The sequence below is a fragment of the Acyrthosiphon pisum genome, chromosome A3 (assembly GCF_005508785.2).
Source record: "Acyrthosiphon pisum isolate AL4f chromosome A3, pea_aphid_22Mar2018_4r6ur, whole genome shotgun sequence".
Lineage (NCBI taxonomy): Eukaryota > Metazoa > Arthropoda > Insecta > Hemiptera > Aphididae > Acyrthosiphon > Acyrthosiphon pisum.
Window position 1 is genome coordinate 26,348,022 of NC_042496.1, and position 18,599 is coordinate 26,366,620.

An 18,599-nucleotide genomic window follows, 5' to 3' on the forward strand; every position below is an offset into this window, starting at 1 on the left:
AGTTTTTTTTTTTTTTACTTTTTGTATTTATCTATATAATTATAATATAAATATATAAATTAATAGAACCTGTAAAATCCTCTCTTTTAAATAATATTAATTAAAAATATATTATAATTTGCCCGTATGCGTGCGTACGTTATTATTGTATCTAATAATTTACACAAACTTTGAATTATGAATATATAATAGTTGCTATATTAAACGGATGAAAGGGGCCTCAGATTTAATTTTCACACACAGTACTCAATTGGTTTAGTTACTAAATTGTATGTACTTAACTATGTACAACATAAGTTTTATTGAAATGTATTTAAGAACGAACATTTTGAAAAATAGAACATTCGAGTAAATATAACAAAAATTAATCTGCATATTATAATAATTACATAATCAACTATGTGCAACAGTTTTAAGTTAAATTATTTTATTACAAATATTTAAATAGGCACCTTGTTAATTTAGGTATAGATAAGCCAGAAAAATATTATTTTCCAAAATTAATCACTTTATTATGTGTTGAGCTGTCCTGACACTCAACATATTATAAATACGCACCGATATGTGCTGAATCAAAGGTAGTTTTATTTTTATATTTTACCTCTTCTATAAAATAAAAGTATCTAGCTACGTACAAGACAATATTATAAGTTTATAACTGAAGCACAACGTATACTACGGTACAATGCGAGTACCTATATTATACTTGTATCATAATAGTTTTAAATCGTTCATTACTTTTCTTGAAAGAACATTTAACGATAATGGCTAGTAAATAAAATGTTGTTAAGTTTGCTTATAATACGGTATCGTTAAAACTTATCTTTGTAGGCTAACATCGCAAAACAAATAGGAGATCATTTCCAAACACTTAATATAGCTATATTATATTACGTAATATATAGTAGGTATAGGCAAACAACTGCACATATTATGTATCACATAATATTCCTGGTATTCGCTAACAATTAAACTTTTTTATTAATATGTATCCCAATAATACATTTATTAGGTAGGTACTAAACAAATAATGAATCATAAATAATTAGAAAAATATACAAAACGCTCCATTTACAAAACACAAACACTACAGCTGTAAACGTATTTGATAATAATTAGGTAAATTATGCGTAATGTTTTTCTTTGTACGGGTTTAATTTATTTTTATAAGATTCGTTTGCCAGAAAATAATTGCGTAAATATTACAATAAGTGATTTTTATGAGCCAATTTATGGTTAGACTATTTTAAATGGATTAGTCTACTTAGGAAATGTAAGAAAAATAATTACTTTTCATTTGATTACATTTCAAATACAAATAGAAATATCATTATTCCAGACTTTATAGAACGAATGAAATATATATTTTTAATATAATATAAATCCAAGAGGATTTCTTTGACAATCTAACAAAAAAAAATAAATTAAAGTCTGTATGATAAATTACACGAGAAAACTATTTTTTAAATCAACGTATATATATATATTATTAACTTGTTTAGACTAATCATTTTTTCTAAGAAAGAGGACTCACTTCATTATCAGACATAAATTAAATATAATATACATATACAATGAAAGAAGCAGAAGTAATCATATAATAAAAGACAAACTTAATAGATATAAAATATACTTCCTTGATACGATGGAGATAAATTATGTCACTGGAGTAATGTTTGATTTAGATTAAAGAATATGTTAGAGTTGTAGGAAATTAAAGAAAGCATTATTATGAAAGTAATATATAAGTAAACCAAAAGGCAATCGTTACAAGATTTGAGAATGAAAATGATTTTACGACCAATTCAAGAAACCTTTAAATAGGTAAAATATTATATTTTTTGAAATGAAAAATACGTATTTGTAATATTATATTAATAATGTTTCAAAAATACGTATATTCCAGGATCACAAAATCAAATAGGTAACTTTGTTTAAAACAAACCACACAATTTAACATATCTATCTATATATCATGGAAAAACAATATTCCCTATTCGTGGCAAATCTTTACCGAATGAATTTAAATGACAAACTCACGTCTCTAGTATAAAGTATATAACTGATGCGAAATCAAAGTTTTTGACAATTCCCGAGACGAAAACTGAAGTAGACAAAATGTTGTACACCGAATATATAATATTATATTATATTTCTAAAATGAGAAATCAATACTATCCTCAACTAGTTTCGACAAGTTCAGTAGAAACCATATTATATATACTCGAGTATATACTATAGTATAGTTTCCTTTCCTATAGTCATCGTAAAAACTAATATTCATAAGTACCTAATAACTCTCGGTTTATTACTTACATCGGTAGGTACCGCAACTTCAATCAAAAGTTTCGACATATAATTAAGTATAAAATACTATACATGGAAATAATCATTAATAATTGTAAAATTAACGTAATAAAAATAAATATCATATAGTTGCAGGTGCGGTTGGTTAAGTCAGTAAAAAGAAAATATTTAATTTCGTATATTTTGATGATGACTCAACTGTGGCGCTACGAAACGTATAGCTCATCATATTATTATATATATACGTATGCAATAAGTATGATGTAGGTATAATGTATTAATACCTTTCCTGCTCATCTTAATATATACCTACTATAGATGTGCCGCGCAGTCATAATAATTTATCCTCCATTAGTCATTTTACGTGTACCTACCTCCTTATTTTGTAGAACGTACGTTAGGTAAAACACATGATCTCACATAAGAAATTTGTCACCATATCATAATATTATTTACTGTATATGGGACGAAGAGAAATTGTACCCACCGCGGTATTCACTTCATTGATGATATAATTAAATTAAATTACATTATATATTATATATTTACTAGTCTGCTAAGATGCCACCCAGAAAAAAACGATTTTTATATCTTTAAATTATTACAAATTTAAGATCTCACTAAAAAATTAAATGCTATAAATGTTGTATTAATTAAAGCTTCGTTAGCTCGTATATTTAATATAGCATTAATACATCACTGTTATTTTCCAGAGCAAAGTCCTATTATATTACCTATGCTATTCGAATGCATTTTGATTCAAAATAAATGCAACCCTAATATAATTAAATCTAATTAATTGATTTCAACAAGTGTAAACTTATTAATCAAAAAGGAATATTTCTAATTCAGTAAGGAAACTATATAACACGCACATATATGATTTTTTTTTTGAAAACACTTGGTATTAGTACAAAATGGTTAAAAAGATTCATGTGACTCCTATAATAATATTATTATACCACTAGAAAACTGGACACACGTTGTACTTCAGAATTATAGTATCAATATTTCCTGTAGTTCACGAATGGAAATAAACCAATAACATTTATAAGGAAGTCTCTAGCCTCGTTGTTCCAAAAAATAAAATACTAATAATAAACATATTATGACATATAATTCGATTAGAAATTTTATAGAATTTACTACATTGGACAACAAGTTTCCGATTTAATTACTAACATTATTCGTTAATAATAGTTATAATTTGATTTTTAAAATAATGATATAATGCAGACAATGATAAATGACAATTATTGATTTATACAAACCTCATAACCTGCTATCACATACGGAAATGTATACTGTGAATAACAGTGAAAAATAATTCTTTCAAATTCAAAAAATAATTGTTTGATTACATTTATCAGAAACATTAAGTATGTATTAAAATTAATGTTTGGGATTTTGAGTTGCAATAAAAAAACATTAAAAATAAATTAGACAAATGATGGTTATAACTGCTGCTATTATAAGTCGTTCTAACGTCTGCAAAGATAGATTATGGTAATTGTCTGGATTTTTTTCATTTGTATTCTTAATAACCGGGAGTAAAATGAAATGTTAAAGATATTAGTTAAAATAGAAAATACATTAACTGTCAAAATTTGTAATAAGCCTGGGGTACCTATCGATAATCGTTGAATAAACGCTATTAAAATATCACAAAAGTTTTGTTGAATGCGGGAGAGAATTATATATATTATATTATTGTATATACAATATACATATGCCTACTTAAAACTCTCTAATCCTTCAGAATTAAACGCACATAATCCAAAGTGAATAAATATGTTTATTTTTAAATCCACAGTGCTCCGTTAAAAGGATTGGTTACGACAGTGGAAATAAAATTAAGTCCCCAAGTTCACGTTCGGACGTTATACGTATAATCATATTATATAGCTTGTGATGGGCGTCTGAGAAAATGAAAAAAAAAAGAAACAAATGGTTTTAAGGATCTGACGGCGGCGTTATACCTACCTACTCAACATATTATTTTACTCAAAGGAAACTTGACTTTACTCGATTTGACTTAAGTAATAACAATAATAATAATATGCAGTTGGCTTGTAACTGAAACAATTTTTAAGGGTGTTGCGCAGAGGCTTTTGGTAATAAATAGAGACATTATAATATATGGGTTTAGGCTTTTATTCAATTTACTTCATTTCGGTTTCCTGTAACCAGCAATGATTTTTGGTGTTTTTATCTCTGCTATCTAATGCAAAGTGATATAGGTAAGTCGTTTATTTTAATGACAAATGACACGGCATAAGAGAATTTTCTTTTCATATTTATTTTAACATACCTAATAGTTTTCACATAAGTACTTTATAAAAAATATAATGAAGTACCTAAGAATTTGAAATATCAGTTATTTTCCAAATACCAAGTCCAAATCACAAACTATATAATTTGTAGTAAGCATAACAATCTAAGGAATTAAATTGTATCTTTATACATTGAAAACCTATACTAATGAAATAATGACTACTATACGCGATTCAAGCAAAATAAATTAAATATTTAACTTTATGAGTATTCATAATATAATGATATATACATTATTTATAAACAGGATTTTAAGTGATAACTAGCAGGCAGCAATAGATACGTAGTATAAGATCATAATAACTTAAAAATGGTAGGTAATAAAAATATGGACAACAAATTATAATTTCAACTTCGAACGAAGTGTTTTTTCTTAGGCCACTCAAATGTTTAGATTTTTTACGGCATTTAAGGAATGTCCAGCACATAAAATAGGATTACTCAGAATCAACTCTGTCGTATTTCAATTTCCCGTATAAAATAAGAAGGTACTCGATTGAAGCAAAATATTAATTATCGCATACAGTCCCTAAACTGTCGTAAAAATCTAAGTATTCGAAAACGTGTTTTTTAAATGCATAATATTGTTGAAAATTGATGCAGAAATGCAGAATGCATTAAGAATACATCGCAGTGATATTCATTATAATAATATATTCTAAGCACAACAAGGCCACTCACCATTCGTCCCTAGGGTCGGGCAACGTTCTGTGCAGCGATATGAGATCACTGGCGTACTGGTTGAACGCGTTGTTCTTCCAGCCTTCGTCGACGAGCTTCTTGACGTCGGCCGTCAGGTTGGCGGGCAGCACGACCGGCTTACCCATCTCCCCATAGACTTTTCGGCCGCGTTCCTCGTCATTTACGCCCCCCCTGTTGGGCTGCGGCAGAACCCCTTCACCGTTCTGAAGCCCAGCGGCGCCGGCCTGCTGCTGGACGATCACTGGAGCAGCCGGTTGCTGTTCCACGCCACCTTCCAGCGGGAACTCGTCGTCCAGCAACCGGTTGTCGGCGTCCAAATCTTCGGGCAGACGCCGCTGTGCCGCCGCGATCGGTTGCTGTTGCTGGTAGCCACCGGCCGCGGACGGGTCGTTGGATGCGGGCGTGATGCGCCTGTCTTCCATAAAAAGCAACACGGTGACCGTCAGCCAGACGGTGCATCCGAGCACCAGGCCCTTGAGCAGTGCTGACTTGCGGCGGTACAGGTATGAAGCGATTTTCATCGTCGGGCGGTGGGTATGGTGATTTGTGCGGTGTTAGTGGTTGTTGCGGTGCCTTACTGCTGTTGTGGTGGATGTCACGGGACGGGCACGGGCGGTGGTGCGGGCGTCGGGCGCGTTAATGTGTGACGGCAGAGTGCGATACCAGCTATCAGTGGTGGTCGGACGACGACGACGACGGTAGCGGCGGCGGTGGCCGAGACGTGCGCGGGGAGGTCGTGAGCGACTCCAGCCGTAGTTGTTCCCTCATGACTGGCCTGCGAAAAACAAAAACCGTCATGAATACACTTGCACGCATTGTAATATCATGAATCATAATGAAACTGTATAATATCATATAATATTATACGAGCAAATAATAATCATTATTTTATATAAATCTGCAGCCTGTAGGACACAATATAGTTAGATATGATCAACAATATTATTGAATTAATTTTACCACAAAACAATATATTTTAAATAACAAAAATATCGTAAAAAAGAATAAGGACAAACGTTATACTTTGGCTAAAGTGTATTCAAAATTATATAATTTATTGATATTTCGTAATTTAAATTTTATTCAAAAAAAAATATCTTAATGAAGTTTTGCATTTTTTAATTTTAAAGTGCATAATTAAAATTTTTTTTTTATTTTGTATTAAATGCACACCCCTTCAAGTAATCCTTATAGGCACATATTAAATTGTTAATGCATTGACAACAACTACGTTTAAATCGTTTTGGGAATGGAAAATGTTATATTGTAAAATGCTCGAAGGTTAGGTAAATCTGGGAGATGAACATTTGGCACATTTAATCAGTAAAAATGTAATTATGATTTGTTATGACAAATATTTTTTTTGAACGCAAACCTATACAAACCTTAAATATTATAGAACCAATGTATTATATCATATTGTATAAGATTTTTGGTTTTAAGACTATGATGTTACTCAATAAGTAAATAAGTATAGGTATATAATAATCATGTTATATTAAACGAGATGAAGGCACCTTCTTTAATATTTCTATTACAGGCCTCTGAACCGAGACTGAATTCGGAGTTTTCGTTTACTCGCGAATTGTTGGGAGAGAAAAATCGTGTGCACCACAGGGCACAATACCGAGTTTTAAACTTTTTTTTCTATAATCAAAACTAATTTCGAACCATTCGTATGTGTTCAGACGTACCACGCGTTCAAAGACTGGTAGACGTATTTCCAGGGCGGAAGGATCGCTGAGATTTCATTAGGAGTTAATTCAACGGCGTGTACATTTTTGGCCGAGGGACTCGCTACTAATGAGGTTCAAGACGTGATGGAACTTCGTCCCTAAAGGTTTTTCTTCCTTTCCCCGTGCAGTATTTCGCAACGTTTTCCGGGATTTCGATGACGTGGAGATATTTCGGTCGGACGCGATGTCCTATTGCTTTCATCGTCACGGTTTATATATACATACTCTCCAAACGTAACACGATTTTCCCACGTCTGCTGCAGGGCGTTTTCCTCTGTTCATCAATTCGTAATGATTTCGCGATCGTTTACGTATTCAACCGGCGAACTGCTAAGAGCGTTGGAAGTATATAATATGTAATACAAGCATTATACAGAGTGCGAGTGCCTATTTTAAATTGCATTTGAATATAATATATAGACTATAGAGTATAGACATTCTATCAAACAGTTGCACTCTGTACAACTGCGTACTCGCCCCTGCTTTATCGATACACATACGATATTATGTTATTGCAGCAATAATAGTATTGTATGGTTTGGGAGAAACATTTATAATATTATGTGTGATTTACTGGATGCGCCAATTGAGCGAATATTGTTGTAATGATAAAAACGCACGAGCACGTGTCACCGTTCGTAAGTGATTTATACGAAGCCACAATAGAGTGTCACGTGTGTGAGAGGCATTAGCGAAAACTGTGTCAGACCGATGTTATTTTGTCGTTTTAGTTATTATTATTATATTTTTTTTCGGAAAAGGTGTGCTTCGGACTGCGAAGCGAGACCAACAATAATAATATAATATTATAGAAAGCGGATTTGTTCGCTGCAAATCTTCAGCCCAAAGCCGAAAAACGTAACACGTGGCAACCGTGTCAGAATCGATAAACGAAACTATTAGCACGTTTACCTGCGGGAAAACCCGCAATAATTTTGGCGCAAAACAATATGCACCGCTAAGCTGCGTAATCCCGATGTTACCTATACGAGCAGATATACTTTGGATTACAATACTATTTCATTTCGAAAGGTCCGAAAAAACAAATATAACGAAAGTCACACGGCTTAAGAGCTTTAGACACTTATTTGATTTCAGACAAACTTTTATCGAATTAAACAAGAACAAAAAAAAAATACAGTATAATATATATCGGACAAATTTAAACATGCCGGTTATTTATTATTATTAGTCATTATAGGTAGGTAGTAAGTAACGACAATAGAAATTAAAAATATTAATTCAAAAGTCCATAAATTTAACTGTACATTCATATATAATAATATAAAGGTTTAATGTCGTGTAGTAAAATAATTGTTTTAAGTAAATACAACTTATTAAAAATGAAGACCAAACAAACTTTCACCATGAAATACCATGCCTTTACATTAATTTTTAAATTTTTTAAAATAATTAATTTTTTCTGTTATTACTTTGATGTTTTAAATTTATATTATTACGTTATGCCTAATGAAAAATATTTTCCCAGAATAACGGCTAAAAAATAGTGCCTAATGTAAAACATAAGAATAATAGAATTTTCGTAGCATAGGTACACAGAATAATGTTTTAAATAATATGGCTAATTTTTCAATTTTTATCCCTCATAATTTACGAATATCTAATATATTATGTATATACATACGTACGTCGTACATGCATTAGCATTAATATTTATTTATAACACGTCATATTATATTATACATGTGAGGCGATTCATTTAACATAAAACACTTGACGTTAAGTTTGTGTCATTTTTCAGTATACATATTTTATAGTCAAAGTGGTAAAATAATTCGAAAAATATACAAAATTATACTTCTTCAAAATTATGTTGCATTATACTGATATAAGTATTCCGATTTAATGAGCGTCCCGTGGATCCTTATTATAATATTATATTCTATGCTATCATTATGCGTGGTTGTGATGCAAGATCGATATTATTATTACATAACATTTATGCTTCGATGTCATAGATTATGGACATCTATTGTTTTTGAAAGGCTGGTTCGTGGTTATACACTTATACAATTATACTACACGCAGGCATACAGCGTGATTTTTTTTACCTAATTTTAAATTATTAAAAATCATGTTACGACTATTTATTACTTAATACTTATTATAATTTTTTAAATTTTTAATCTTTTGGAATGGCATATATTTTTCGAAGTATCTCGATGTAGGTATTTACAGAAATTAAATTTCAAAATTAGCAGTTATAATTATTTATAATCATTTAAAGTATAGAAAATTAGATGAGTGGAAAGGCATAGTTTGTGTATATTTAAAAAATATAATTTTTTAATGACTTCTATAATTATTATGTTAAAAATAATTTTCAAAAATGTTAAGTTATAAAAATACATTGAGTTCTTATAGGTGAAAACAATCATTCTGTATAACTCCGGCACAGATAGCTTAATTCGATTTATCGCAAGGTACAATGTCACAGTGACAATGCACATATTTGAAACTCAAATTATTCACTCGTCGTATACGTCTAAATCGTCTGCGGTAATTGCAGATCGGCTGCTGCTCCCCACTTTATTACAGTATACACTCTTCATCATGTCTTAAACGTTCTGAGAATCGCAGCCCTGTGGCAAGGTTATATATATATATATATGTGTGTATGTAGTGCAGTGAGTGACTCGTAAATGACTACATAACAAGTATATTACAGATGACCATAGCGACTATAACATTTATGTTATTAACGGTTCATCAAAAACGTGTTCAATATTAAGCAAACATGAGAAGTATAGATGTATAATAGCGTTGCGGTTTAAAAAAAATACAAAAAAAAAACTATTACATTTGTCAAATGTCGTATCAATATCACACGCGTGATGGTGTATTATAATAGTACCAACATTTTGAATTAAAATTATACTTCAAGCTTAAAAACGATTGTTCGATATAATATAAAACTATAAAATATGCGATATACCTACCTACCTACCAATTATAAATACTCCCAAAGCGCTTGGAACGATCAAATTGTCGTTTCGCGAGAGTAACATTATATCGTATAATATGTTTGTGTACAATATTCATCTTAATTTATTTTCATCCCACTGAACGCAAAGATTTAACTTTCAAAATCGGTCCACTAAACACAATTTTGGTGTAACAGAATTATTGTTGCATAAAATACGCCTGCGCAAGCGCGCACGCGCACACATAAATATAATATACCTATACACTCTACGATCGGTATGCGCTTTCAAAAGTCGAATGTCTCGTCGCCACAATTATACGCGTAGAACGTCACCCTTTTCCCTTTTACTGTTAAATACACTGCACGGGCCGTATCACATAATATACATGTGTGCATATATAATAATAATATACTCGTATTATACACATAAAACAGTATAGTTTGCGATCATTGTTCTGCGTATCACGTTCGTATGTGTTATATAGTTATACTATGTGCGACCGTGAAACGGAAAGACCGCGTTTCGAGATTTGCGTAGGTAGCCGGTAGGTTTGGTACTAATATTATTATACATTTTATAAGAATTATTACTCGTTCATGTACAATATACTATATATTTATACACACCGAAAACGTAGGCGCTTTTGTTCTCGCCCGCGGAGCGTTCCGCGCGATACATCCAATTCGAACGGCAATTCAGCGACGACGGGTGTGGGTCGGCGTAACGGAAACGGCAATGCGTATGTATACACGTCAAGCCGGAAGTCAGACGTTTTATTCCGGCGGTGCTGCAGGTGCCGGTTCTCCGATCACCATGCAGTACACAAAAGTCGCGGAATAGAGGCTGATAATTCACGAGCGACTCCGCTATGAGGATATAAAGTTTGCCGACCATAACAACCCCTGCACCCCCAAAAAAACACATATACCCAAGTCATTGGACTTTGTCCCACGAAGGTCTTTGTGCATATGGCGATTACGGTGACTGTCTCATTTTAGTCAGTCGTCGAGTCGGGGTCTGGTCTTATATATAAAGATAATACAATAATATGTGTACATAGGAACATTCAAATGTCATTGTGGGGAAGCAAATTTTAAATAACATCTTTGGCTGTACCTTTTTGTCCAGGAAATTATTTGTATGAAAACCAATAGTTGATTCAAAAATCGTTAAAAATGTCATCAACCCAAAACCATAGGCATATATGACGAAAATTATAAAGGAAGGAGGTACCTACGAAAAAGTTATAGGTTCAACTATTAAATTCGTTTATATAATTTCTTTATAGTAAATATAATATTATATACCTAACTACTTATTATAAAGTCTAATACTTCAACCGACGAGTATAGGTCAGCGACTTGTGCAAAAATGGATTAATTTACTACTATACAGACTACACGAGTATATAATACGAGCAGCCGCGGTCGGTGAACGTATTATACGACTAAGTATCCCGAGGCGATACGTCAGCGCCATAATACAGACTGTCACTATATAGTAATAATAATATCATACCAGAAATCTATTATTCGCATATATATTATGTATATATATTATTTATTATAATAACAACGTACCTATACTCGCAATATTTGTGACGGTTTGATTAGCCGGCTATACATGTTTTTACTTTAACTTATCGCCGACTTTATCTCTCTCTCTCTCTCTCTCTCTCTCTCTCTCTCTCTCTATATATATATATATATATATATATATATACTATACTATTATAATAACAATAATAATAAAAATAAGGCAGTGTACAAATGATCAAGCATATTTTTTTTCTTATTGTTACAATATTAAAATATATCAGACCAGAAACTTTGAAATTTAAATGTTCATTAAAAAGTTAATTAAATAGTTATTAATATTAGTATTTTATTTTTGTTTTACAATTTCATAAGTATTAATCAAGTGTTTGTGTTTGTTTTAAATGTATGAAATACAATATTTAAATATGTAGGAATTTTAAAAAATTTCAAATTTTGTTAAGCAAACTTTAAAATAAGATACTTTAAAAGCAGAGTTTGTACATGAGGGCACCTATGCAACGAATTTTTTCTTCGCAAAAATGATTAAAAATAGTATATTTTATTATTGGTGATTATAGTTTTTTAATTTTTTTTTTAGCTTTAAATCATACCTTTTGAAATTGCTGAATGATTTTAAAAGTATTATTTTTAAATTTCGCCTAAACGCCGGCGTTGCAGTAGCGGGGCCACAAGTATAGAAAAAAAAAATGTAATATCCTTCGCAGAGTTCAATCAACAGTTCACATCATACTCATCCGGAACCGTTGTCGAATAATCTGTGTATTATATTGTATTAAATTATTATAATATGTATAATACGAGGTATAATACTATATAGTCACCAGGGCAGATCGGCGATCGATCGATGATTATATTATCCGACGCACACTCGCCCGGTCGTCCTGCAGTGGCTTATTGTGACAGAGTCACAGAGAAATGTTTATCCAGATCTGGGATTGCATGCTGTGGTCTACAATGTTAATTAGACCAACGCTAAAACCAATACTTGGCACGCGGAGCCGCGTGTACGCGCCGAAACGTAAGTTCGTTTTATGTCTTAAATACGCAAACGCAAAAGTTCAACCAAAATTCGTGCTTTGCACCGCTGCAACGCGGTCGGATTGTCACAATAGACAATTAATATTGTCATCGTCTGCAGCCATTGTAGGGTCCAATAATATTGCATTATACGACACGTATGTGACCTGAACGATCGAGTGAAAGATGACTATTGCACAGTGTAATTATGCATACCTTTTTGTGATGCTTTAAATCGTTGATACATGTATAAGTACCCACAGTAAACATTGGTCGTTAAAATAATACTGAACTACGTTGATCGATAAACTACTATCGTTTGAAATTTAAATCGAAAACTACACTTTTATTATACGTAGGCACATGGTAAAGTTCATCGGTTTTACGACGACTTTATTTTTGGACCCAATTTTACGACTACGTTTATAATATGATATTATTCGTTATTCATATCATATATTGGTATAAGATGACGTAGTACATTACATTTTTACAACTGCGATATAGGAAGATATTTTATCTCCTGCTGGGACACCTTTGCTATAATATTATCGTACGCTTGATTTGATTCTTATATTAATTGTATACGAAGTTCAGAAAATACCGGTGATAAGTTTCCGCGCGTTACTAAAGTATTTCAATGATTGTATGTATAACCTGACATATTATTATACGACCGCACATTTCATTTTATCCTATAACGTCACAGTCCCGACGATCAGATATCTCATAGTCTCATAGACTTATGGCAAGTGTGTTTAAATTAAAAATGTAGGTATCATTTGAGAAGTCGGAAATATTATATTGAAACTTAATATTATCGCTCAAAAATGTTTATCGTTGACATTGCAGTTACGTGAAAAACGAAACAACTGACGCGCATATAACTATATAAGACTCACGAATGTAATTTAACCAAAATCCGTTAGTTATACTCTGTGATATACACAAGAAACAATATAACGACCACAGAAGTCGAGACTTAGCTTAAGACATTAACAGCATCGGTAGAGAAATATGTTGAGACACACACTATAAAATACATATTATTATATACATATAGCAACACAATTACAACGTCATTGTTTATACGCGCGAAAGATGGCGCAGTGCGTTTCTAATTAACTGTGCCGCACAAACACGCGGTTGGCCGGAAATCGAGAAACCGTCGGAAATGAGAATTTCTGCGAGGTCTGCGGCGAAAAAAAACATAATGAATCACTCACCCTTGAACTTGACTACCGGGAAGTAGAATAAAATTGAAACTCACCGAAACATAAATCATATTTTCACGTTGCTGTTTACCGACGTCCGCGCCAACCAACTTGATGTCCCGGAGTGCAATGTGTGCAACGGTCCTGGTAAATTCACGAAGACATAATTCATTGTCCGTTATTGTCTGTTGTTTATTTTCTTAATCTATTTTTTTCGGTTGTCGCTCGGGAGGTTTACACACCAAAGATAAATCATACATTTTTTTCGAGATAATATTATATAATAATACAGTCTGAAGAGAACTCAACACACACACACATCACCACACCTATCTCGGGAGTAATGCAGCACATACGTGAATTCGTACAGAATGTACGTTTTTGGTATGTTATAATAATATAATCGATTAAAATAACCTATCAATTCGATGAAAAACAATGTTCCTGTATTTAAATTTGTATCGAGTTTAACTGTAAAAAAAAATGTTTGTAGCTATATCACAATATTATTGTAAAATACTGACATCGCGATTCACGATAAACCTTAGTTATTTTATATCATATATTTTACAAGTGATATTAATTTTAACTGTAAAAACATACATACATACTTGCAACTATATATATATTATATATATTGTATAATATATATAAAAAGGTTTTTTTCTACCGAAGTTATCTTAAAAATGATCAAGAATTTTTTGCATAGTAATGGAATGAATGTTTATATAATATTTTAAATAGGTATATAGTATATAAATAGTTATGAATATGAATAAACATTATTTTATTATTATAAAATATAATAAATTATAAACACTAGAAAAAAAATATTGTTTAAATTGGATATAAAAACGAGAATGCAATACAAACAAATGTAATGCGAATTTATTTGTGATTAGTTTCAACAGCCACACGAAATAAAAATTAATGTTATGTAACTAATAGGAATGCACAATAACAATAACAATATTATATTATTTATTAATGCCAAACAACTATTTAAGATTTAGAACACTATATTTTAATCAGAGCAAATTGGATTTAGTAATTTTATTCAGTTATCGCCAGCTTTGTAAGGCATATTGACAAAAAATATATGTACCTATAAAAGAGACTTTCGTTGGATAAATTATTTCGAAGTTTGCACTTAATCTCCATTTACGTTATTATGTCGACAAAAGGCGGCATTTTCCATAATACGTTGTAGGTAAACAAGGAACACAGCCAGTGTACAAGGGTTTGAATGAAGAAAAAAATGTTACAATCTGTGGTAGGTATATATTAAATAATAATAATATTATGTATGCGAGGAGAAAGGTAAATGAATATTTTTCTTTCAAAAAAAAAGATTAATCGTACGACGTATGTAAGTAAGTGTATTGCATATATAGGAGTGTAGTATACACTATACACCGCGCTCGTAGTAATATATTTATAAGATTTTATGTCGTCAATTGATCTCTGCCGCCGTCTATTGCCGTTAATGTTAATAATCATACGCTGTAGGCCGAGTCACGTCAAAAAACAAACGCAAACGCACCTCTCCTCTCTACCGGCCGATTGTCAATATGGGTCGAATATGTTAACACGAATTCCCAGTGCCAACCGCGGGGGTGTGGTGCACATGCGAGTCACGCTCAACCCCCTCACTCATCAATCACTCGCCTCGGAACAGGTTATGCGTGTGCCCACCTCGAATGGTGCCCGCAACCCCATCGCATCGTCACTGAAACATAATATATATATATATACATGATATACACTCGCCGCGCACACGGACATATCGGCGGTAGGAATAGGCCAAAAATAAATCATCGTTACGCGAGCACAAATCCATAAACGGTCATAAATCATTTTCTATAAGTGTTTCTCGGCTAGAACAAATAGCGGTTACCGATGTACATGTACATGTATACCTGCACATATAATATATTATGGTGCACGCCACTGCACTGGTTAATACATTGGGTGCAATAATACATACTACGGTCGGGTCCGGACTGTTTAGGCGTGAAACTACGACGGCAACAGTGAAAATGCGCAGAGAATCTCCCGCGGCCGACAATCATAACCCTCCAATTTTCAGTACGCGAGTGGGCTGTAATTGATTTGACGAAATTCTGATCGGTCGGCCGACGACGCCTGGAGCGTACAAAATAAAAACAATTCTCAGAGACCACAAGGCCGCGTATAAAAATGTGATCGTCAAATACTGCGACTTTAATAATGATATTTCCAGCGGAAAACTACTATGATAAAATTTCAATATTTCGAAAATGGGGGCGGGGGCGGGGGCTGGTGGCGTGACGTACGTCTACAGATGCAGACTGGTGACCCGCTCTGGAACATTCAACCGAAATAGCCAATATAATATACGTTTAATCACATGTCGAATCGAGATGAGAATCAGCACACGCATTATATAGTTTCCCAATTTCAAAACTTAAATAAGAAAGATTTTTTTTATTTAAGAAAATTTTCTTGTTATGCATAAAATATATACCTTACAATATGAATAAAATATAAAACTTTACATTTTTTTTTCAATTTTACGGGAGGAACACGGTGCTGGAGGTATACCTAGTATACTTATATATAACGACGTACGTTGGTATCGAATACACATTAAGTTATAATAATTCGATCTACTGCAATATTTTTATTTACATACCAATCTTAAAAAAAAGTTTGTGAAACCAAAAGCCTCCTAAGGACATATCCAACACCTATAGTATACATCAAATTATTAAGGTAGGTGCACCGACATTTCTTATTCAAAGACCAGAACAAAAAAACAATAGTAAAATATTTGATGTTGTCGATACAAAACTGTACTAGCTGCAGTATTTGTGCAGTGTATAAAATTATCTATGTAAGTAACATATTTGTACGAATATTATTATTGTTTTCTCCGAATTAGTATATAGGTAGGTACTAAAAACTTTTTGTGTGATTTAATTTTTAAGCTTTAAACAAAAATTGTTTATTAAATATATGGATTTCCACTAAACTTTTAAGATTACGATTCGATAAACTTTGAACAGTTAAGCAGCTGATGTTTTGTGTTCCAATAATTAGTAAAGTTTTTCTATATAAATACCATACGGTTGATTGTTGAATATTACGAGTGGCGAGCATTCTAGACAAAAATCCAGACTCATCTGTAACGTTAGACAAATGGGAGAGAAAAATAAGGTGAATAGAAAACAAAATAATAGTAAGTCACATAAAACAGAAGAAGACGTATTCAAGTTTTTCAAGCATTGTGGTTTACCAAATCAACCATAATAATGGAACTTATTTTTAAACTACTTATTTTAAACACACATTAAAGACACGGAAATTTATAGGAAAAACTAATCGTTAATTACTGCTGATTATATATATATATTATACTGGGTTATCAAAATATTTAGTTGAAAAATGGTGTCTTCTTTTTAACAAAAAAAATGAGTAACCCATAGATCTAAAAATATAATATCTAGCTGTATATTGATCGTGTTGGAAAGCTTTCACATTAAATCTTAATGCATTGTTAAATGAATAGAATTTGTTACTTTTATACAATTATATTTATAAAATAAATGATAAAATTGTAGTACAAATCGGTTTATCATTTTAAAAACCATTAGGATAACCTACGAGTAAACTATTATTATAAAAAATAGGTATTTCAAATTGCCGACTGTAAAAATATCGACTGTAAAAATATCGCAGTTGACTTTTGAAATATTTACAAACATTAATGGGGTCGAAAAATAATGTACCAATATGGAAATAAAATCCAAATAATTTCAAGAATTTAATTGAGCGAACGGATTTCGTGGAAAAAATGTAGAATGTTCAAAAATTATGTAGGTATGTAAGCATTTTCTGTTTATAACAAATTTAAAACATGTACACAGGTAGGTACCTAATTGTAATGTCATTCCAATTATTACGAGTTCGCAGACATAAAAATCCTCTATTCAAATTTAATTATTTTAAAGTTTAAACACGAATGGAAAATAATCCAATCGATTACAACGATCATTAACGATGTGGCAATGGAATCCGATGAATATGATTTAGGTACCTCCGATAATATTGATAACGCAATATATCGGTATTTATTGATTCATATTTCTGATAAGACTCGAAAGCGATGATGTTTTGAAACTGTGATCTTCGTTACAGGACCTTTGCACGACGACGCTACAATACCCAAAGAAACGAGTTTTATGTTTATAAATTTCTATCATATTAAGTTTATACCACACGACGTGTATTGTACTAGTGGTGTAATTAACATAGGTATACGGTGACAGCGGTACGTGTGTCGGTTATTCTCTGCCCGTCGTCACTCGGTGGTCACCGGAAAAGAATGTTATTCTACTTCCGGTGTTTGTCCACACGATAATAATAATAAAAATAAACGTATTCATAATACATAGAAAAAAAATGCATTCTCTTCTATGCGATCTCATTCGTATCTCATACAATAAATATATTATATTAAACATTATATTTCTATATATATATAAATGTAAGACCTATAGCGAATACAACTGAGTCATGAAAAACAAGGGTCTCCCGCTTTATATATATTATAGGGTTGCAATAGGCACCTACCATAAAAAATAAAAACCATCTGACCTTTAATCGTATATATATGCATACACGACGTGTTTAACGCGTACGTATATAATATATATATATATAAATATATTATGTTATATATATCTCGAGGAAGGGTGAGAAAACGAGCATTAAATTTTCTCTCGCCCGACCGGTAAACAA

At 31.8% G+C, this 18,599-nt stretch overlaps 1 protein-coding gene across 3 annotated transcripts in view; it reads right to left on the minus strand.

The window, feature by feature from the left end:
- Positions 1-18,599, minus strand: part of LOC100166413 (putative polypeptide N-acetylgalactosaminyltransferase 9) — a 121,156-nt gene that overhangs the window by 61,107 nt on the left and 41,450 nt on the right. For all 3 annotated transcript variants that reach the window (XM_008185519.1, XM_008185520.1, XM_008185518.1), the window contains exon 3: positions 5,323-6,118. In XM_008185519.1, coding sequence (XP_008183741.1) covers positions 5,323-5,864 — 542 coding nt within the window. In that variant the 5' untranslated portion in view covers positions 5,865-6,118. The remainder of the gene's footprint in view (positions 1-5,322; positions 6,119-18,599) is intronic.